Below are 23,760 nucleotides of genomic sequence, written 5' to 3' on the forward strand. Positions count from 1 at the left end.
TCAAATTAAACTTTGGTGTTAGAGCCGTTTAAAGTTACTATGTACCTGACCGTGTCCTTGAGAATTGAGCAAAGTGCGTTACGCTTCACTCTGAGCAGGACTCGTTCAGAACTGTAACGGGTTAAGGACCTTTAATGAGAGGAGGGTGGTACAAGGGATCACATTAACATTAGTTCAAGCAGCCTCTTCAACAGGCATTGATCAGTGAAAATTATAGCAGTCGGCTTGCATATCACTGAACAGTTTGATGAGGGCAGAGAATTTGCTTGATATCTCTATTGAAGGAGCCATTCATCGAGTGTAAAGAGAAAAATAGTGCCATTATTGGCTGCAGGGTGTATCCATTCCCTGCCACCCACATATTTATATGACCACCCAGGGTGGCACTTTTTTTAGCAGAGGATGTATGTAATACATCCCTACTACTAATGCCGCTTTCTCAGGATTGGTAAGAGGTATGATTTTGGATTCATTTTAAAGAAAAGCAACTCATCTTTAAAAAGATACCAAGATCATTATGATACCCTTTACAGATATGGAGCAATTCACTAGTGAAAATGCTATTTGGCATTGAGATCACAATTCAGATCTCATTTCCTGATATTGTATTTTACATCAAATCTCTCCAAAACTGTAAGGGCTGTTATGATGATCTTGGCACAAATTAAGGACGACTTTCTCATCTTTAAAATGAATACAAGCCTTTAGCCTTTCTATAGCCTATGCAAAGATGAGATTAGTTAAAAATGACTTTTCCCGATGATAGAGCCCATTTAAGGATTTGTGTACCCATGTCCTAGAAAACCCCTTAAAATGTAAGTGCCATTCCCTTTAACTATGATAACATTGATATGCATTCTGTCTTGGTAAAGCTCCACACCAGCACAGCTGTACCTGTAATTTAATTTTTTTTTTTTAATTAAAGGGATTGCTCAGGTGAGTAATATTCCAGCCTTTGAAATCTGGTCACAGTGTTAAAGCAGCATCCAGTGCAATAAAGCTTAAAATATCACTAGCTTTGTAAAGGATTCTGTGGTAATGTCACAGAATGTCACACTCATGCAGTCAAAGGCTAAGGAACACACTGTAAAGACCAGCTTGTTTCTAGTTTTTGTAAGTTAGCTCTTCTCGTTTCATTGTCCGTGAATATTTTAGTCATGTGTGCAAGTTGTCTGAATTCTTATAAAGTTTATTCAAGTGAGAACTCCATGTACTAATTCTTTTTAGGATCATTCACATTCCTTTTTTTATATTCATTTAGCAAACCCGTCAGATGTATGCGAAGTGTGTGCGTATGATTACACGAACAGCTATGTAAAAAACAAAACAAAAAACAGTTTGTCAGTTTTTCTAATGGACAAAAATCTATTTGTTTTGACGTTCCTTTAATGGACAAAAACATATTTATTTGTTAGCATTGATCTTGTCAAAGGATAGCCATTTTTTCATGTCCATTTTTTGTGCATCCATTAGATGAATGTTATTCCAAAGAAAAAAAAGTGACCCAAATGGAGCCTTATCAGGTCTATCATCTCTTTTTGGTCTCATTTCTGTGGCCAAGGTTACCAGGTCTACTTATTAACAGTCCTTCTTACTGCTCTAGTGGCTGTGAGCAGTAAAAACACCATTCGGGCTGTTTAACCCCTTAGATGCTATTATTATTATTATTGAAACCAGAAGTTTGCATCCTACTAATATTATAAATGTGAAAGTTTGGATGTTTGTGTGTTTCTTACTCAATCAGGCAAAAAACACTGAACTGAGTTGGATGAAATTTGGCACATAAATAGTTTGTAACCTAAATTAACACACAGTCTACTTTTTTTTTATCTCTGTAAATGACATGGCTCCACAACTGTTATGAGTTTAGGTTCATATACTATATTAAACTGCTCTTGCTGCCAGCACTATCAGGTAATTGCAGGCTATGTAAACACACAGATAACACGGAGTCCATTCTGGCCAAGCATCTGCATATAATCTGATCTGCACAAGTGCTCTGTGTCCTCTAGGCAGGGTGCTGAGACACGGACATGGGAAAACCCCTTTAAGGCACATTGGCAGTTTCCTAATTTTAAACATGCCGGGAAAAGGAAAATATAATTTGTCGTAAAATTCAAAAAAAAAAAAAGGAGAGCTATGGAGGTAGCCATAAGTCAAGAGAGTTCTCCTCAAGCAGAGCTGAGGAGGATTGAGCAAACTAGGCGTCAAGCGGCAAGCTGCTGAGATGCCGGAAGAATTACGGGCACAACATGGGGAACGAGTTCAGCGGCAGGCCAGCTTGAGAGCTGCCAAAATGCCGGAGCAGGCGAACCAAAGACTGCAGCAATTTGCTGAATATAGGCAGATCATCGACCTCAACAACACGCAAACAAAGTCGTGGGCAGAAGCTAGTATGCTATATATGCATGTTTTTTTCACTATCTGACGTGAAATCAGAATAAACATTTTCTGTTTTAGGTCAATTAGGATTACCCAAATTATTTTTATTTGCCAAATGCCAGAATAAAAAGAGAGAGAGAAAATTTTATGGCATTTTTATTACTAAGTCAAAAGTATAAAAACATTTCATTAGTATTTAGTACAATTGACCTTAAATTGTATGACTTGGGTCATCTGTTTGGGATATCCTTTCACAAGCCTCACTCAATAGTTGGTAGGAATTTGGGCCCATTCCTCCTGACAGAACTGGTGTAACTGAGCCATGTTTGTAGGTTGCCTTGCTCACACATGCCTTTTCTGCTTTGCCCATAAATTTATGATAGGGTTGAGATCAGGGCTTTTTGATGGCCACCCCAAAACATTGACTTTGTAACCAATTTGGCAGTATGCTTCAAATCTTTGACCATTTGGAAGACCCATTTGCTCCCAAATTTTAACATCTTGTCAGATTTCTTGAGATGTTGCTTCAGTATTGCCACATAATATTCTTTCCTTATGATGCCATCTATTTTGTGAAGTGCACCAGTCCCTCCTGCAGCAAAACAACCCCATACCATGATGCTGCCACCCCCATGTTTCACATTTGGGGTGCTGTTCTCAGGCTTGACCGTAATGACCATGATGCGTTTGGAGGAAAACGGGAGAAGCTTACAAGCCGGAGAACACCACTCCAACTTGAAACACGGGGGGTGGCAGCATCATGTTTTGGGTTGTTTTGCTGCAACTAGAAGCTGATGAATCCACACATTTGTATAGTGGCCAACCTGTTATTTCATGCAGATTTCTTCAGGAGAACTGACAGGTTCTCTTTAAAGGGTTTGTCCAGGAGTTGTCTTTTCTGAATATAGCTTGTGCAGGACAGTACGTGTTTTTCAGTACTAGCATTTCTACTAGAAATGAATTGAAGAAGCAGCTTTTGCATCTCTGAATGTGTCTGAATAGAGGTTAACCACATTAGTAAGCACACATGATATAATTTCCTTATAATTATTGCATTTATCTCTGTTTTAAAGTGAATTTTATTCTAAGTAAAACATATGTTCTTGGATTAATTAAAACATGTATTTTTGTCTGGCCAAAAGACATTTAAATCCAGATTTGCTTTTGCTGCTTTAGATCACTGTCTTACAGAAAGTCCCAATTACACTTAAGGTGAATGGACATTATTTTTCACGATTTGCTTGTGCAGCCTAGAATGCAGTCAATACACAGTTCTTCTAATAAAGACAAGTGTTCAGTGTTGTAAAGCTGCCATGTGCCCTCTTCAAACATAAAATATTGGCTTCTGTTGTGCATTTTCTATGAAGTATATATTCTTGTAGGCCTTTATGTTAATTATTCATAGACCATTCATCAGATTGCCTCAACAACCAGCAGGTAGTACTAGAATATGTAAGTGATGCCATAACTGCTTAATAAACATTCACTATAATACCACATAGATAAATAAAGCTTGGCTTAGAAGAGTGGGCTTAGAAATCTCAAGGTCTAAAGTGTGTTTCATTTCATATGTGCACAAAGATGGCTTCAGGCTATAACTTGTGGGTATGAGTTGGATAATGCTGAAGATTATTGCTTTTTAAAGTATTCCCAAAAGCTTTTGTTTGTTCAATAGTTTTCTCCCATTTCCTCAATAGCTAGTTGGATACATCCATAACTGTCCCATAAAAGCCCTAAATGTTTCTCCACAAGGTCTCATAATGTCTAAAGGCTTTTAATACAGCACATAAAATCAATAGCAAAAGCACGCCAAGGCTGTGCTTAAACCAGACAAGCAACTTATTGGGCATTCATTTGCACTGTGTATCAAGTGTTTCCTGGCCAGAAATTTTAACTTGTGTTTAGACGGGCGTTTTAATTCAGTGAAAACCTGAAACTGTTTGAGCCCTCTCACCATGTACCCAGACAGTAGTACCTTTATATACTGCAGAAAATAAGGCCACCTATGCATAGCCCCACTTAGTGACATATTGCATCACTCTAAGATGCATCAATGCAATATGTTAACTAGCAGACGTCCCTGGGCTATTCTGTACTTGACATTTTCGATTTCAGTACATATTTTATAGCTTAAAGGACACTGCCTGCTATTGTAAAGTATAGTGTAAAGTACACATTATATACTCTTCTGCAGAACACTTCACGCCCTGTATAAACAGTAATGCAGACTCCCCTATAACAATAGGAATAGGGGGCTGTTCACACCACCGCCGCTATCTGCCCCAGGGTTTCCGTCCTAAACCTCAGGGAAACTGGACAGGGGACGGCTTTCCGGCGGTCAGCTTTAAAACCCATTCATTAGAATGGGTTTTTAAAGGTAACAGCTGATGTCCGTATGCAGCCTCTCTGCCTGGAAACCGTTCTTTTTTTTTTTTGCAAGGACACAAACTTGTAAATGCGAAGACTTTGTGTCCGTGCAAAATAAAAAACAGTTTCCAGGTGGAGAGGCTACAAACGGACACCAGCGGTTACCTTTAAAAATCCATTCCAATGAATGGGTTTTAAAGCTGACCCCCGGCAAGACATCCAGTTTCCCTAGGGTTTAGGATGTAAACCCCGGGGCGGACAGCGGCGGTAGTGTGAACGCTCCCCTTAGAATTAACCTAGGTTTCAGTACAGAATGTACAACAGAATCCATGTGAAAATGCCACTGTGTGACCATACCCTTAATCTGGAATTATAAATGTGGTTTTTGTGGCACTTTTGAATTCAGTTTATTGAGCTAAGTACCAGAGTAGGTAGAAAAGTGTAATATAAGTATGTGTGTGTCTCTCTTACTTGTCTTTACATCTCTGCCTGATATGGGCACAAATAGAAACATAACTATTAGCAGCAGATTGATGAAGTAATGATGTGACTTGCTTTTTCACAGTTTGGGTAAAGGGACTATCAGTTGCACTGTGCATCCAGGGTGCAGTTCGGTTTTGTAATAGTTAGAGAGAAAGTGTTACAAAATATACCTGGCCTCTTCCATCTTTCCTTTTTTTTCCCTCTTGGGAAATGTTCAGAGAATTGTTCTCCAGAGTTTGCTACAGTTGGGGAGCGGTAACAGGAGCATGGCTATTAAGCACAGAAGACAGCATAGTACTAATACAGCATACATTTGTAGATCCTTGGGAGTTGGGGGGGGGGCAGCTGGTTAGAGAGGCTGCTTTCACCACAAAATGGGGCAGAGTGAGATAAGGCAGAAGCGTGACAGCCAAAGAGAACTGTGCAGATAATCGGATATGGAAACTGGAAACTATAATCAATGTCTCCCACTGACTGTAAATTGTGTTCTAGCTTAGGAGGCTGAAGTGCAGATACATGGCTTTCCATTTTCTCATTTCATTCTTATTAAAATCTTTGCTTTGTAAAGTGGTTTACCTAATTCATGGCAACAGTTTACTGTCTAATATGTGTTTGCTGTGCTTATGTACGTATGGATAATTTATACACTTAAATTATCCATACGTATATGTCATAAATATCCCTGTTCTGATACAACGTAGAGAAAAGAAATGTATTTACACTGGTTGACTTGCTGCTTTTTGGATCCTATGCTAAAGTGAAGGCAAGCACATTTCAAAGGTTGCTAGAATGGACCTTGCTGTGAAATGTTCCAGTGCATTGTGTAAAGCTAAGTTGTGTTACCTGTCATAAAAACAGCATGTCAGATTCACACAAAAGAGAGCTCTAAAATGGCATTTTCAAATCTTAAGACATACAAGCTCTTTGTAAGTTTTGTCTTAGTCGCACACATGAATGCATTTTCCTATGTACCTCCGCTATCATCTTGTTTTTCCTGTTGAAATTGAAAATATATATAGAGTAACTGTTCCGTTTATACTAAAAAGCTTTGCAACAATTCAGACATAGACTGATATATCTAATAAAAAGAGTTGGACTGTAACTAATGTATTTTTTGCAAGTATTATCAATACTCTAAAGTAACTGCTTAATAAAGTAACTCTATATTATGGCGTTCTTGTGTTTAGTCTTCCTGGTTATGTGTACATAAATTCGCAAATGGGTGTCACCATTCTGCCTGTTAATGGGGCATGTTCCCAACCAGTGTTGACAGTGTCTGAATTTGCAGAGTCGCACCCTATTAAAAAAGCAGAGTGCTAATATGCAGTTCACTGCTTGTTCCTACTTCTCTGGGAGGCTTAACACCGTAATGGCGCAATGCAAAGCTCCAGGAAGAAATGCTCCAGAATTATTATTTAATACTAATTTAATACTAACCAAGATATGTCAACCAACGATATATAGACTTTTTTGTATTTTCCCAAATAAAATCTCCATAGGACTCCTAGATGAATCTGCTGAGTAAGATTTTGATACTATTCTGCATGTTCTACCTCCGCATTATAGAGGCTGTAGCTACATTAGGACAATACTAATGAAACTATTACAATGCACACAAGGGTTGTCTCAAAAACTCTTCAAATCCTGAGACTACAGTGTGAGCGTAAACCCATTGTATGACTGCAGTTAAGGTTTACTAGTAATACAGTTTCTTCTGATATAGGTGTTGGAAATGCTAGCAAGATGTAAATTGTTCAAGGAAAGTGTGAGGATTGTCTCTGGTGCGTAGAGACACTTCGCTTACCTGTGCTTTATGTACCAAAGCAATGCAGATTTATTTTAAAGGATTTGGTCACACTGAGCATACCCACATTGAATGAAGAGTTCACACTCACAGTCAGTTAACCTGCTGTTGTATACAGTAGTAGCATAGTGGATTAAGTGTTTTGTTTGTAAGATGTTATCAATGAGCTACTAAGAACATCCACAGAGCAATGTGATCTACTTTGGGGGTTAAAGGCTTCTTCTCTTCATTAACTTTTACAGGACAATGAGGATACGGACAACTATAGAATATATTGCATATTTGCAATATCAGTTTAGAACTCAAAGACATATTTATTGCCCTGAAATACAGTATTTGGTGAAAATGGGCACATGCATGAGCATTGGTTGGTGATTTTATAATGATGTTGGGTATGGTGTGGAGAATTGATCTCTGTAGTAATATGAGGGGAATGCTTTGCACATTGCAGATGGCGGTAAAGAAGTCCTCTCCATGCACCAAGTCCTGCTGTACTTGCTAAGGAGTAACAAGGCTTTAGTGCCAGAAGAAGAGATTGCAAACATGCTCCAATGGGAAGAGCTTGAATGGCAGAAATATGCAGAGGAATGTAAAGGAATGATTGTGACCAACCCAGAAATGGTAAGTGCTCATCTCTATCCACATGTGCATTTTCCACTCATCTCTCTTTATAAATTAAGTTTTTAGCCTCATTTTGTTGTTTTATTTTAGCTTTACACAATCAATTTTTCTCATACCCTATGGACAGGCTTAACCGATACAGCTGAGCAATGTTTGTTAATATAAAATTGATTACAGCATACTCCACTGAAAATGTAATAATTCATGTTTGACTGGCATTACATGTAAGCTGCCATTCACAAGAATCCCTACTCACAGGGGTCCAAGAAGCTCACATCTTAAGAATTGTTTCATTAAGTCCTCGCACAGGAGAGATACAGTAGCTGTCCTGTAGCTGCAAAACTGACGTGGAGGAAATACTGCTCTCACAATGATGATGATAATAATTAATTTTATTTGTATAGTGCCAACATGTTCTGCAGCACATTACTTAATTTATTATGACTCTGCAAGGTGAAATAATTGAAGTTTGTTTTCCAGCCCATAAAATCTACAGCTCTGCAAGTTCAACATTATTAAAGGGGCTCACATCCTTACATAGGCTTTAGAAAGGCTATTCCACACCTACCTTTAGTATATAGATTGCCACAGTGGTTTCTGAATAAGTCCGTTTTTATTCATATGCTAATTAGACTGGTGAATGATACATTGTGCACTACTCCTATTGTTTCCTATGGGAAGCTGCTGCTGCTGCTGACTCAGCTTCCTGTTTGCCTCACACACATAGGAGATAATAGAAGAGAGGAGGCTGCTGGGAACTTCCTGTTCTGGCTGGAAGCTCATTGGCATATCAATAAAAACGGACTTATTCAGAAACCACTGATTGACGGTGGTACATGCAATGAGCGGGATGCCAAGATTTAAAAAAATAAAATCACGCCTCCATAACCTAGGGACTTGATTACCAATCAAGTGCTGAGTCTTCTGCTGACCCCCTAGACCACCTCCCACATAACCAATAGGAAGAGGGGCTTGTATAGCACCATATGACTTAGGGATGCCGACTGTCATCTTGCCCCTGCTCCATACTGTTCACTCATAATACACTATCCTAAGGTAAGAAACGGTTAAAAATATGCAAATGAGCTCTTTTGGGGTAATTGAGGGTATTGCCTTTGCTTCAAGTAGAGAAGCATCAATGCTTTGATTCAGTCATCAGTTCATCAAACTGTTGCAAATAATTGTGTGGTTACTCAGAAATCCCGGATCTCTGCTGAGTGTCATGTGGTAGCGGTAGAGGTGATATGTGGGTGTGACCTATGAAATTTCCGCTATTTGTAAGCCAAATGCCCCCTTCTTGCTTGCATCATAGTACATCAAGCGCTGGGCAGCCTATTATCAACCAGCAGGAATACCCCTAAAGACCTTTCATGTGCTCTGTGTTGTGAATGTAGTATAGAAAACATGCAGGGCTCTTAGCATGATGTGTATGGTATGATATATAAGGTGTCATGATGTACATGTACTTGATTTTGCGCTTTTTAAGCTTTCTTTTGCAGTACTTTTAGTTCACATAAAAAGAGCTAGCAGGTCTTCTTTTCTATGCCTAAAGTGTCAATGAATGTAATGTTTATCTATGCAGTTCATTAAAATTATTCTCCGAAAATGATCACACTATAAGCCCCATAGTTTGGCCCTTGCTCCTGTCCCCTAGGACAACATTGATGTTTCTACGCATTCATTGTATTCCAGCTGACATTGAAGAAGGAGCTGTGAAATCTCAAGAACGACTTCCTAGGGCTCTTTACGCCAACTAAAGAGCGGTTTTGACAGGCCTTCAACCCCTGCAGTTCCATATGAATGATATGTTAACACCAATAAAGTTATGATTTTCCCTGCCGTAGTTAACTGCTTCATTATTATTTTAATTTACAGAAACCAAGCTCTGTAAGAATTGATCAGCTTGACCGGGAGCAGTTTAATCCAGAAGTAATTACCTTCCCTATTATCGTCCATTTTGGTATAAGACCTGCCCAGCTCAGCTATGCTGGAGACCCACAGTAAGTGCTTGTTGTAAATATATTGCTGGTTGTATGTGTGGTCATTATTGGCTTTTATTACATAGATTGATATTGACAAGAGGCATGCAACAAATATGTATATGTATGAGTCTGAAATGTAATACTCTGAAATATAGCTATATTGACATTTTCAAAGATTACGCTAGCAGCAATATACACAGAGGGCCAGATTTATCAAAGGGTCTAGCAAAAGACTTTGCTGCTTGTAGTAACAACCAGAGCTCAACTTATTCCCTATGATGTGGATAGAGCAGAAGTATGCGACAAGTTGGGCTGGGATTGTTGGGGCCCCACTGATCCCAAGAACAAGGGGAATTGGGCCCGAAGTGCTTTCTTTTCCTTAGTCCCTTACAGATGTATGCAGACTACCCACTCCATTGAAACTTCAAGCTGCTGCATATATGTTTATATGGGAAACCAGACCTTCTTTTTTTTTTTTTATTATTATTATTATTATTATTATTATCATTTCTTTTTTTATAATGCTAGATTCTCTTTTGGTGAGAACTCTTACAATCTATACTTTTGCATGTACATTACTATAGAGGAAACTGAGGTCAGATGTAAGAAGTAAATGGATTTTCTCACTTAATATTAATAAAATTCTATCACAGAAATTATTGATTTCCTTCTCACCTAGGATGTTGTTGATATACACATAGAAACTGATCAATGTGGATTATCCCTTTTGATTTTGGTATGTACAGTAAATCTTTACGGATTCCTGCTTTTAAGTGGCTCCCAGAAGAAGCCGTCTAGCTGCAGTATTAAGTGAGATTATATCCATCTTGTGTTTGATTGAATTTTATTGTGATGTGGCTTTTGTGGTTTGGCTTAACAGTTGACAATAGAACTAACCTGAAGAGATGAAATATTATGCAGAATATGTGGTAAACTCCTATAAAGCAGCACCACATTATGTGGTGATATACATTCTAACTTCCTTATACTGTACTGCTGGCATTGACTTTTCAGTCCTAAAGGAAATCCTAGATGGAAAGGTATAGGAGTTTATATTATAAGATGTTTTCTGACGTTTTATTGTCTGTAAGGCGATTATGTGGAGGATTCCTATTGTGTGTGACCCACAAAGGTAGTTTTTTCATTTCTTGGAGTGCTACTCCCAACCCAATATTTTTTTCTATTATTATTATATTTATTTTTTATTATTTAAATGTTTATTTTTAATTATTAGATTTACTTTTTTTTTTAGATTTTATTTTTTTGTTTCCATATTGATAGGATATGGCGTAAATGTCTGATGATGTGGGTTCCACCTCTTGAACCCATGCCTATGTGGAGAATGGAGTTTCCTTGATTCTTGTCCTGTGTAGTGGGGAAGTCCTTCCTTTTAAATGAACAATGAATGGAAAGGTAGCTGCACTTGTGCTCATCTCTCTCTTTCTATAGGGCTTACAGAAACGGCACAATAAGTTGAGAATAACCCTTTAATTGCCATCTTTAAAGAGCTTCTCCATCTGTATCATGAGACAGAACTTTAACCACTTCAGTACCGGGCCAATTTGTGGTCCAGGACCAGATACATTTTAGGTTTTTTGTGTATGTGCGGTTTTGAGGGCTGTAACGTTTTTCTCATACGTCTCATTCAACTAATTTTTGCATCTTTTTTCGGGGACACATAGGTCTTTATTTTTATGTTTGTTGTTGTTTTTGAATGTTTTTTTTTAAAAAAATTTATATCCGGGAAAATATAAACAAAATAGGAGGGAAATTGTGTCTGGTTTTCACTTTTTTTTTTTTTTTTTTTCTTTTATTTAATAACACAAAGTGCAACTGAAAAACTTTGTAAAATAGTTTTCCTCTCCGTTACGGTAATTTTGATTTTGTATGGTGTTGTCGGTGGTGGGGCGATAATCTTTAATAACGACATTTTATTGGCGTATTATTTTACTTATTTTTTTAATTATTTTATTTAAAAAGTTTTTTAAAAACTTTTTTTTTTTTTTTTTAATGTATTTTTTTTTTCAGATGCTGTCCCCATAAGGTCATAAGAGACCTTTGGGGACATCTGATCACTTTTTTTTTTTTTTTTTCTGTATTAGAGGCTGATTACTCCTATAACTGGGGCTGGTACATTTAGCCCCAGTTGCAGGAGGAATACGTTGTATACACAGTATACAGAGCTGATCTGGGTCCTGTAGGACCCATTAGCTCTTGTAAGACATTGAGCCCGGCGGATCACGTGACCACTGGGTCAGACGGCGGCCCCATCATGGCGGCGCGCATAGCTGTGTATACAGTGCTCATTGAGCGCTGTATACACAGTGTTCAAGAAGGCAGGGAAGGGAATAAACCTTCCCTGCCTTCTCTCTGGGAGCTCCGGCTGAAGTTACAGTCGGCTCCCAGTTTCAGCAATTGCACGATCTTGTGCAATAGCTGTGTTCTGACAGGACATACGGCACGTCCTGTCAGAACAAGGCAACCACTATCCGGACGTATACGGTATACTCTATGGGTGGTACGGAAGTGGTTAAAGCAGGATTTTTGAATGGGTTCTTTTTTCAATTGCATTGTTTGCCCCTTCATTATTTATTCGAGGCCCCTAGCACATCACCATGTGTGAGCCAATGACCATGATTGCATATCCGTGCTTCGGCGGCTCCATTCATTCATACAAATTTTTTTTAGGGCGCTCCCCTTTTTATATGACACACTAACTATATGCCACATCACGCCATAGGATTGTTGATATGTGAATAACTAAAACCAAAATTCAGATTGGATAGTGAAGGTGGTATACAGTTACTGACACGCTTTAGCTATGGCAGTGTGAGATGGGATAGCATGGATACAAAATAATTGAAATCTGTATTTTAAAGTTCACAACAATTAATTGAGCTGACTTTTAATATTTTTTTGATTAATTACCCAGCCCTACTTGAGCTATAAATTTAACATCTGTAATAAAAAAGTGACACTTTCATCAGGGCTTTTGCAGTTTTAATTTCACTGTTGTTCACGCGACTTGTGAACTAAGTAAACGGAATAAAAGCAGTTCATCAACACCTTTGGCACTGAGGCCGCAAGCTTGGACCTCTAGATTAAGAAGCTAGGGAATTTATCACAAAAACAGGAAAGTTGTATGAAGCTGCCCACTTATAGGCTGTGTAAGTTCAGTGTTTTGTTTTGTTTTTTCTTTATATATATTTGCTGGGCTGTGTTGTGTTTTTTTTCTGCTATTTTTCTTTCATTAGGATCTAAAAAAGTCAAGTTGTAGTGGGCCAGTGAGAGACTAGGTGATGTGGAAGAGCTGATCCACCAGGCACAAATTCCCTCTGCTTGCTTTGTAGTTTCCAGATGAACTAATCTTTGGCAGAAAGGTGAACAATGTTAATCTTTGCAGGGAAGATCAGTTCAGTTTGAAATATTCATTCATGAACTCCTCATCACTAATCCAGACCAGCAAACTGCCAATACTGCTTTTATAGAGTTGGTTGCACTTGTTTATCAATAATTTTATCAAAGGCATTTGATTAGCAGCTGCTACATTAGATGTTATTTACCCTCATAACCCTCATACTCTGTTGTAGTACTAAGGGTGTACTTTATTTTTCACACATTGCTCTGCATTTTGTCCTAGTATTTGTTAAATTATTGAAACTGTGACATTTCTCATGTGTTGTTACTCCTGAGGTTGTAGTTTCCTTAATTTTTCAGTACTTCTTAAAGGGATATTCCCATCTCAATGATCCTATCCATACTAGTAGCTTATGTAAATTGAAGACTTTTCCTAAATATATTGCTTTAGAAGTGCTGCTTTGTTTGCCTACTATGTGAACTTATTCCTCCCATACTTTACATATTGTTTCCATAACGCGGACCTGTATGATAGGACAAGTGACGTCACTCACTGCTCTCACTGTTATCTACAGCTCTGTAGACAATCCGTTCAGCTAATTGCAGTTTGCTGATAAAGTCCTGTCTGTTATTTCTCTATGTAAACACATAGATAACTGTGAGTCCATTCATTACAAGCATGTGCAATATCTGATCTGCAAAAGTATTCTGATACTTCATAGTGTTCTGTTCAGCACTCAGCGCGGGGGAGGGGGTACAGAAGGTTTGAAGAAGAGACTGCAGGGAGATGGGAAAGCCCCTTTAAGGCTAGGCAACAAATCATTTCGCACACATGCGTGTTTTCAAGCCTCAGGATGCATCAGTGGCACTCTGAGACTTGGAAAAGCGCATGTGCACAGAATGATTAGTTTCCTAGCCTTAAAGGGGTACTCCCACGTCGCATACTTACCCGTCTTCGTTCCTCTAAAATCTTCTGTCTTCCGGCTTTGTCTCGTCATTGGTGGGCGGGGTCACATATGCAAAGCCAAGCGGCGAGATGCCGCCGGCCCTGCGTGCGCGCTCATACACCAGTCTACCCTTCACAATGCGAATACAGACCCGACACCCTGCGGGTCTGTATTAGCATTGTGAAGGCTAGACTGGTGTATGAGCTTGCACGCAGGGCCAGCGGCATCTCGCCGCTTGGCTTTGCATATGTGATCCCGGAGCGGAACAGCATCGCTTCTGCCGCTGCTGTCTTCATGCAGGGCAGAAGCATAGCGATGTGCCTGTGCCGGCGTCTAACAGTCCCCAGCATCCGCCTATTACAGCGGATGCCGGGGAGTTAGATGCCGGCACAAGCGAAGCCAGCAACATCGCTATGTGCCTGCCCTGCATGAAGCCAGCAGCGGCAGAAGCGATGCTGTTATTCCGCTCCTCCGCGCCCCCCCCCCCCCCCCCCCCCCCCGCTCCGGAATAGCAGCATCGTTTCTGCCGCTGCTGGCTTCATGCAGGGCAGGCACATAGCGATGTTGCTGGCTTCACCTGTCCCCCAAAGGGTAAACTACAGCCCCCCCCCCCTCCCTCCGGGCTCGCTCACGTGTACTTAGCCCCTCCTCCCTCCCCCCTCAGAGCAGGCAGATACATCACTTGACTCAGGTCAGGGCTGTGGCCACAAAAAAATGAATAAAGTGATATAGTGGCCAAACAAAGCAGTTTTGCTGAAGCAATGTATTTAGGAAAAGTCTTACATTCACATTTACAAGCATTATAGATAGGATCCTTGTGATGGGACAACCCCTTTAAGGGTATTAACTCTCTCCCATATGTGTACATGGACGTTTTGACGCATATTTCACTGGGGGAGCAGCCACTAGGAGACGGACACTAGGACAACGAGGCTGTTGGCTCCACCTACAGTACATAGTCTGCTAAGTGGCAACTTTTTTCTGCCTTTTTGCTCTCCATGTTTTTTGCTCTATTGGACTGTCTACAGCAGGGGTAGGCAACCTTTTCTGTTCGGCGTGCCGATTTAAATAAAAAAAATTAAAGGTGAGGTCCTCGGAGTGCCGGGCAATAATTGTAAAGCTGACGACACCTATACTAAAGTCATATAGCACAAACCACAACATAGGGGTGCTGTCATACTGCGCTCCCAGCCACATGCGCTTACCGCTATTTGCCTGGATACACATGTTCTTTTCCATTTTAGCAATGTAAGTACATGTGTAACCCACAATTAGTGGTAATGTATGTGACTGGGAGCAGAGTAAGGTCATACCTGTAAAGAGCTGACACACAATGTACCTGTATGCTCCATCCAGTCCTTGGCCGTTAGTAACTTCAGTTTTCTGTAAGGGAGCGTTCACACTACAGTTGGTGTCCGACGGCTAGTGTCCGCTGCTAATGTCCGTTCAAAATCTTGTGCGGATATTAGTATCGGACACTAGCTGTGTCCATGACATTTTGCATTGATTTAAACGGACACCGGGTGCGTTCTTTTACTGTCCGTGCCTGTCCTTAACTGTCCGTTCTCAAAGATGTCCGACTTTTCAAGCGGACAACAAAACCCGACATGTAGGTTTTTCTGTCCGCTTGAAAAGTCGGACAGCTTTGGGAACGGACACTTAAGGACACCCACAAACAGTAAACTAACGCACCCGATGTCCATTTAAATCAATGCAAAATGTCACAGACACAGCTAGTGTCCGCTGCTAATGTCCACACAAGATTTTGAACGGACATTAGCAGTGGACACTAGCTGTCGGACACCAACGGTAGTGTGAACGCTCCCTAAGTGAAACGCAGATTAATTTGTCACTTTTAGTTCCTGGTGGTGCAGTAACAGCAAAACCCCAGCCAGGAATAAATGGGTGTCACACTTTCAACAAAGTGGCCGCACTGGTGCCCAGGAACTGGATTTGGCTATAATTGCATCTACTTACAGCGTCACCACCCAATAGAATCACACTAAGGCTGAGGCCCCACATTACAAAAATGCAGCTTTTTTATTGCAGATTTGGCTGCGTTTTTCTTTCCGTCAAAGCCAAGAATGGCTAGAAAACGAACGGGAAATATATAGGAAGCTTCTTATATGTCTCCCTCCTGCTCAATCTACTCCTGGCTTCGGCTCAAAAAAACCAGCAAAATCCGCAACGAAAAAAAGCTGTTTCTGCAACGTGGAGCTTTAGCCTAAGGCCCCCACGTTGTTGGAACACAGCTTTTTTTTGTTACATATTTTGCTGTGTTTTTCAGAGCCTAAGCCAGGAGTGGATTGAGCATGAGGGAGACATATAAGAAGCTTCCTATATATTTCCCATTACTTCTGTAGCCATTTTTAGCTTTGGTTGAAATAAACCGCATCAAAATCTGCAACAAAAATGCTGCATTTCTGCAATGTGGGGCCTCAGCCTTACGCCTCCTGCATACAAATAGCACGGATGTGGTTTTCACTGACCTATACATTAAAAATGAATTGACAGGGCTGCAAATGCAGACAGATATAGGGGACGTATAGGACAGATATAGGGGACGTATAGGACAGATATAGGGGACGTATAGGACACATATAGGGGATGTATAGGACAGATGTAGGACCTGTTCCATAGTTTTCAGTTCTTCAATTCGGCCCAGATACACAGCCACAAAAAGAATGGCTGTATATACGGGTCAATTGAAATGTATAGGTCTGTACTTTTATCCACAGTTGTAGATAAAGAGTCTGGTCATGTGCATTGCAGGTTACAACTCCATGTGCCTCATATTAATAGCAGTTAACCCCATCATGTCCCTCATATTAACCCCCTGTGTGCTTTACATAAGGGACACTGATATGTGAGACATATGGAGGGAATAAGTGAATATCTTCATTTTATAGGTCCTTTATTAGTACCCCCATATGTCTCACACATCAGTAACCCTTATGTGAGCCACACAGGGTTAATGTGAGGGACATGATGGGGTTAACTGCTATTAATGTGAGGCACATGGAGTTACTAACACTAAATTAATAACCCCAAATGCCTGACATTAATAAGAATAGTTAGTAACACACACGTACTTGGTGTTTTTACTTTCACTTTGCTTCTCCTCCTCAGGCTGCAGACGGCAGGAGCTCCTCCTCACATGTAGCAGCAGGTCCAGGGAGCCCTTATCCTGTGCAGTGAGAGGCTCACCTCTGATTGGTGGGCAGTGAGAGAAGGGGGCGTGTCCTACACCGCAGCTCTACCAGAGCACTGAAAGGACGCTCTCTCTCTAAATTTAGTGTGAAGTCTCAGGCTGGCTGCCGTGCCAGCAAAATATGCCTCGCGTGCCACTCTTGGCACGCGTACCAGGGGTTGCCGACCCCTGGTCTACAGGGAGAGTGCACCACCTTCAAGAGCTTTTTGTATGAATGTTTTATCCCAGACTTGTCACATTTCAACGTTTTCGTTTTCGTATTTTTTTTTTTTCCTTTTGTGTTTGACTTAAGTGTATACATATATTTACCAACTGTCTCCCAATGTTTATCGTGAACCATATGAGCGTAGCAGCAGCTGCTGGTCATTATTATGGGCTATTTAGCATTTTATTAATGAGAATGTGAAGGTCAGTGTTGAGAGGTGGGTTATTTCCTAAATGTAATTCTCTGTATTTTGCGCGTGGCACTGCGCAATTATGGAAATCCGATATCTGAGTCCACTTGTCCTATAAAATTGTTGTGTCCAGACTCATGTCCTTGTTATCTCGATGTTAGAATTAGCCCCACACCCCTCCCTACAGGAGCGAGACCCTTTTATTCTGTAGTTCATGATCTAGAACGCAAAGAAAACATTGCAATTTATACTGATTACATACATTGAACTCCTGTTTACATAGATTTGTCACTGTCTTGGTTTCAATAAAGTGTTTAATGAAGATTCATGTTCTAGTACTAATTGTTTATTGAAAACTTTGAAAGACAAGAGCTTAATTATCCATGGCTAGTTACCAGCGGGGGCTGTGCAGCAGCACCACAGAGAAGCGGGCTACACCACTATGATATATACACACTATTATTCAGCAAAATCAAGACAAATCGCATCCCTGGATAGGCGTGCCCCCCTGGCAGGAAGAATTCCATGCAAACATTAGAGATACTATGTATATATTATATGTATGTGTAGTGATTGCTGGTCTCTGATGCGTTTTGCAATGTTACTGCTTCTTGATACTGATAAGGATTAGTGTAATTGCTTATGTTTGACTCTGGCTTTTATAACCCTGTCAGTTTCAGCTCCTCGTTGTTACTACTTAGCCTACACGGCCTGGCGATTAACTCTGTTAATATACATGTGTAATCCTACAGATTTACACATACTGTAACCTGGCGAGACAGCTGGCATAGTTTGGGTTAGTAGAAATCACAAATGTTTAGATACTGGAATATTTTGCTTCCACATGTTGTTTTAGAGAAGTAATATTTCAGCAGCCGCACAAGTCTTATAGACTTGTGCCTAGCGTGTGATTCATTTAATATTTCCAGCATTACATTGCTGAAAACCAGATCTACCTTCAGCTAGAACAGGGAGCCACATTGAAATTGAAATTCTTCACCGATCTTCATACAGAAACAACGCACCGTTGTAAATGGCTGTCAGCAGGTCCTAAGGGGACTGCAAAAATTTGGACCATTTTCTTCCCATTCTGTGTATACAGCTTTTTTCCTTGAATCTTTTCATTTTAAGGGTAATAACAGAAATAAAAAAGAAAAAAAAAAGTATAAGAAAAACACTAGAATAGTATAGTAAAGTAAAACAGATTTGTTATCACTGTGACCCCACAATCCTAAGATGAATGGGCAGAGAGGGTCATGCAGCAAGGTCTCATTTCAAGTGAATGCGGCCATAATCTATTGAAACGGATGCAGTGCTGAATCAGGATTTATTCTCGGGATCCATTAGGGTCCCATAGGTTGAATAGTCTCCTAATCATAAAGTGCTGCATATCCTAGAGATAGGTCATTAATTTATAAGATGGGAGTATACATCATATGGAAGTAAAACTTATTCTCATACCTATTAAAGCATAAGAATTTATGCAATATATATTTTTTGTGTATGAGTAGTAGGTTAAATTTCCAAATAGTATAATTTAAATATGTAGGGTCCATAACTAAAAGAGAATTCATTTCCTTGAGTGGTTTAATAGCGGTTTTATCTTGGGATTTAAAAGTTGTTGTTTTTTCCCCAGAAATAGCCCTACAAGTGTTTGTTGATTGTGTGTTGTACTGCGACTCATCCCCAATCACTTCAATTGAAGCACGTTGTAATCCTAGACCCGTTGGCAGATATAGTGTTCTGTTTTGTTATTCTAGGACAGCCCTTCTATGGAAGTTCTAATGCATTATATGGACAGATCCAGCACTGAACTGACCTTCATGTGTTGGGTACCCCCAGTAATTACCGTACCATGTAATACAGTTCCTATATCACTACTGGGTCATAAATACAATGAATTATAGCTACAGTGAAGACTGACACAGGCAGAGACGTGAAAGGGAGGAAGGTGTGTGTAAGAATTTTGCTCTGGAAAGATTCGTTTAGTATATAGTTTTGGTATACCGGAAAGAAAATAACCCCCAAACTACTGAATAGAAAACTTCCCAAGTTGGCAAGTGAGGGTTATTACCAGGTAAATGTATGGGTTGGGGGATGTAGCGAGTCTTCACGACAATAAAAGCATTTTCTCTTTTCAAATGAATTTCCTGTTTTACCCATAAACGTTTATAGCGCGAACCCTTCAAAGTGACTTCAGCGAAGGGACACTGGTTATTTATCTCCATTTTTACGTTGTGCTAAAAGGAGCTCAAACCACATAATGTTTGCTGAAACTTTAGAAAAGTGCATGAAGAAAAATAGCTTGTCTCCAGAGGAAGTGAGACTACGACAGGGTGTCATTTACTTTGATGGGAATAATAAAGTTACAGGTATACAGAACACATTCTACTTAGATTTAAATGGACAGCACTTTTACAAAGGTAGAATCCGCGATGGCTGCTTTTCTGGGAAATGTTTCATCTGACTACTAAGTGGGATGAACTGAGGTCAGCCGCGGGAGTATAGTGACGTAAGATGGATAACTGTTTGAAAGCTTCACCATTGACTAGTCAATGGCCTTCAACGGAGTATAAGGTTTATGACTTGTAGAAACGCTTTACACCCTTGCTGGGAGCGCATTTTCGAAAGTTGTCTTCTTTGACCATGTATTCACCTTTCCGCAGGTACCAGAAGCTATGGAAAAGCTATGTAAAACTGCGCCATCTACTGGCTAATAGCCCAAAAGTCAAACAAGCTGATAAGCAGAAATTGGTCCAGAGGGAGGTAAGCTTTATTTTTACCCACAGAGAACAATTAATGAGGCACAGTTTAGTCTCCGTTCAGCATGATATCCAGTGCTGTCACTTAAAACCCTAAGGAATACTTTGCAACTTACTCAGTTCAGTTTTCTAGTGAAAAAATATTGAAAAGAATACTATTTTGCCTTTCAAATGATTCTTTGTTTTCAGTATTCTGCACAGACCTCTTTCTGTTTCCCATAGTTTCTATTCTTGATCAGAATAGTTCGTTGGAAAGTGATGATAAAAAATAGATTTTTTGTTATATACATATAGTTCTTTGTTAGTCCTGGGTCTAAAATGTGCTGCCTGTGTTCTGTAAACTAAACGTTAAGGGGGAAAATATATCCCATTTAATAGATCTTCCCACAAAGCCTCCAAAAAGTGTGTTTTATTATTTATCTATAATATGTGATCACTGTTGTGTGCTGTTATGTGAATTGCTCTGGTCGCCAGTGATCCATGTATATGTAATCTGCTTTACGTGTAACACACAAGGTCAGTGCGTCCTGACAGATCACTTGTCTTCTGTGCTATGATACTAAGCAGATATCCTACAATAGAAAGGCATTGATGTGGCCTCTATTTTGCTCTTAATGTTGTCTTCATGTGTAGGCTGCATTGACGCCAAGGCGCTAAATTGTTGGATCACATATTGTGCTCTGTTGACATTTTTGTCAAAATTTCCATCTTGTGTGCTGTCATAGATCCTTGATCTGTAATATGATGGACACCAGTAGCTCCCGATAGCACTAACAACTTCTAATGGGAGCTGTTGTGTTGCACAGTAGTGTTCTTCATCTTGTCAGAAAGTGTAGTGCTTCATGCTTGTTCCCATTAAATATGACAGTCTCCTAATAGAGGTTACTAATGTATGTGTCATCAGAGCCTAAAGTATGGTTATAATAATAATAATAATAATAATAATAATAATAATAAATCACAGTAGTTGTGTTAATATGATACACTAATATTCCTTATTAACATATAGTCCGTTCAGACAAGCATATTGTATTGTGTGCCCTGATTTGTGCACAATGCATGCTTTGCCAGCAGGACCATTGGGCCCCTAGTAATCCATTTGTCTATCATTACACACAGTGAACGTGCCGCCACTAATTTAGTAACGGAGTCATGCTCATAGATGTTTCTATTCCCTATTCATATGTTCTCCGTAATAACTTAATCATCTAGTTCACCATGGTCAGACTGTTTTCAGTGTTCGCTTTATGGTCTGCTTAATCCATGTTTACATGACGCCTGCTTATTCCTAGCTGTTCTACGTTGCCGACGTTTTCATTGTCACAACACTGAGCAGGCAACCATATATCTAAATAGAATTTCTCTTCTACATTGATGTATCTATGGCACCTTTCTAGTATTGTGTTTTTGAGACAGATTTATTTGATGTGATTTCTTCCACCTATAGGCTGTTGTCATTGTTTTTGTCAGAGATTTCACAACCTAACAATTTTCCTTTCATCTAACTAGGAGGCTCTTCAGAAGATCAGACAGAAGAACACAATGAGGCGTGAAGTGACAGTAGAACTGAGTAGCCAGGGTTTTTGGAAAACTGGCATTCGCTCAGATGTCTGCCAGGTAATTAATATTAATATGTCGAGACCTTGAGGCTTCTTGGCTGGACTTCTCCAGATTCCCCCCCCCCCCCTCCCCTTGCAGCACATGTATTCTGGTAAGCAGCATAGCCTCACTTAGCGCGTCATACTCCTGTCTAGTACATTACCACGGAGCAGCAGTGTTTAAGAATCAGTGGCGAAGGCCACATGGCGCTTCAGTAAGAAAGACCTATTTCACACCTTTGTAGTTGCACAGTAATTTCCGAGCTCACACCAATCAGCTTTAATGGAAGCGACTAATTATTTAGATTTTACTCTGCATGCAAAGGCAATTTCACACCGTTCTTATCAAACAACACTAGATTGCGCTGAAAGCAAGCTTAGTGCTTTTTATTGTAGTCAGAGGCACCAACTGGAAAAAGGAAAGCATGAGCTGTAGAGCTGCATGGAAATGGAATAACTTAAGAGAAACCTGAGATTGGACCTGCACATACATTTCTTTGCTTTGTGTTTTTTTGCCGCTTGAACTATGATGATTACTTTAAAATGCAATGACATTTAGAAGGGTTTCAAGGGTCTGATATCCAACCATTGGACTGGGTACTCTTAGACCCATGATACCTCATCTTACCTGAAAAGCTACACAAAATGTCAGCTTTGCCAGTGAACAACTCACAGTAGGAAGAAAACTGTGTCTGTATGCAGCCTCTCCGCAGGGACACCATGCAAAAAAAAAAAGGCCCGCATGTCCGACTATATGTCCGTGCAAAAAAAAAAAAAAAAAACAACCAAAAAAACGGTTTCCCCGCAGAGAGGCTCCATGAGGACCCCCCGCATTTACATTAAAAACCCATTCAAATGAATGGGTTTTAAAACTGACCGCTGGGATGCCATCCCCTATCCAGTTTCCCCGGGGAATAGGACGGAGACCTGATGGCCGGTCACGGGTGCAAGTGTGGCGTTCCCCTAAAAGATGTATTAATGACATTGTATTGCCAATTTGGAAATCATCCAATGCTCTGTAAATTTACTCTGGACTTCTTGATAGTCAAATGTCTCTTTTCATGGTATAGGATCACTGAAAAAATAGCTCCCATCCTCCATGATGGAAAAAAAAGAGAACCATCCAGTTCACTCACAAGCAACAAGTTTTCTATCCCTCTAATGTCCTAACCCCAGCCAGAACAGGGTGCTGTAGCTGCCTTGTTCTTCTGTTTCCCTGGAAGGCTGAGACTCTACCCCCTCTCTCTCCCACCGTCCTTTTTGTTTTTGAAAGTTCTAGCCTTGTTCACATGTTTTATAATGAATCAGATTTACCCTTTTATCTTTGCAAACATTATTAAAAATTATAACTTTGTTTTCTTTCACATCTCTCAGCTTGACTTTTTATAAGGGTTGGAAGCTGATATTAGTTTGAAAAATATATATATAATTAAAAAAAAGAAAACCTTAAGGCCCCTTGCCCACAACTGTGGCGTGGTTCAGTGTGTACTACATGAGTTATTCTCATCCACTTCTCCTGTGCGGACCGATAGCCTGGGCCTCAAAATTTGGGATAGGTCCTGTACCTGTCCAGTTTTGCGACTGTGCTTCTGAGGCTTTTAGTCATTGAATGAATGTGGCTGCAGAAGCATGGCCGATGCACTGGTGCCACATAAATGAAACGCATTGTTTATTGTTGCAGATTTTGCTGCGTTTTTTTGAGCCAATGTCAGCAGTGGATTTAACAGAAGTTAGATATCTAAATGCTGTATTTATATTTTCCAATCTTTTTCATGCCATTTCTGACTTTGGCTCAAAAAACCAGCAAAATCTGCAACAAAAATGTTGCGCTTTATAAAACGTGGGGCCTTA

The 23,760-nt window shown here is 39.9% G+C and overlaps 1 protein-coding gene across 1 annotated transcript in view; it reads left to right on the forward strand.

Annotated features, from left to right (window-relative positions):
* The window catches only part of DROSHA (drosha ribonuclease III), a 206,783-nt gene that overhangs the window by 56,302 nt on the left and 126,721 nt on the right, over positions 1–23,760 (forward strand). The window contains exons 13-16 of the mRNA XM_075270897.1: positions 7,488–7,657; positions 9,533–9,657; positions 20,216–20,315; positions 21,821–21,928. Of these exons, the coding sequence (XP_075126998.1) occupies positions 7,488–7,657; positions 9,533–9,657; positions 20,216–20,315; positions 21,821–21,928 (503 nt within the window). The remainder of the gene's footprint in view (positions 1–7,487; positions 7,658–9,532; positions 9,658–20,215; positions 20,316–21,820; positions 21,929–23,760) is intronic.

This window comes from Leptodactylus fuscus, chromosome 4, assembly GCF_031893055.1.
Source record: "Leptodactylus fuscus isolate aLepFus1 chromosome 4, aLepFus1.hap2, whole genome shotgun sequence".
NCBI lineage: Eukaryota > Metazoa > Chordata > Amphibia > Anura > Leptodactylidae > Leptodactylus > Leptodactylus fuscus.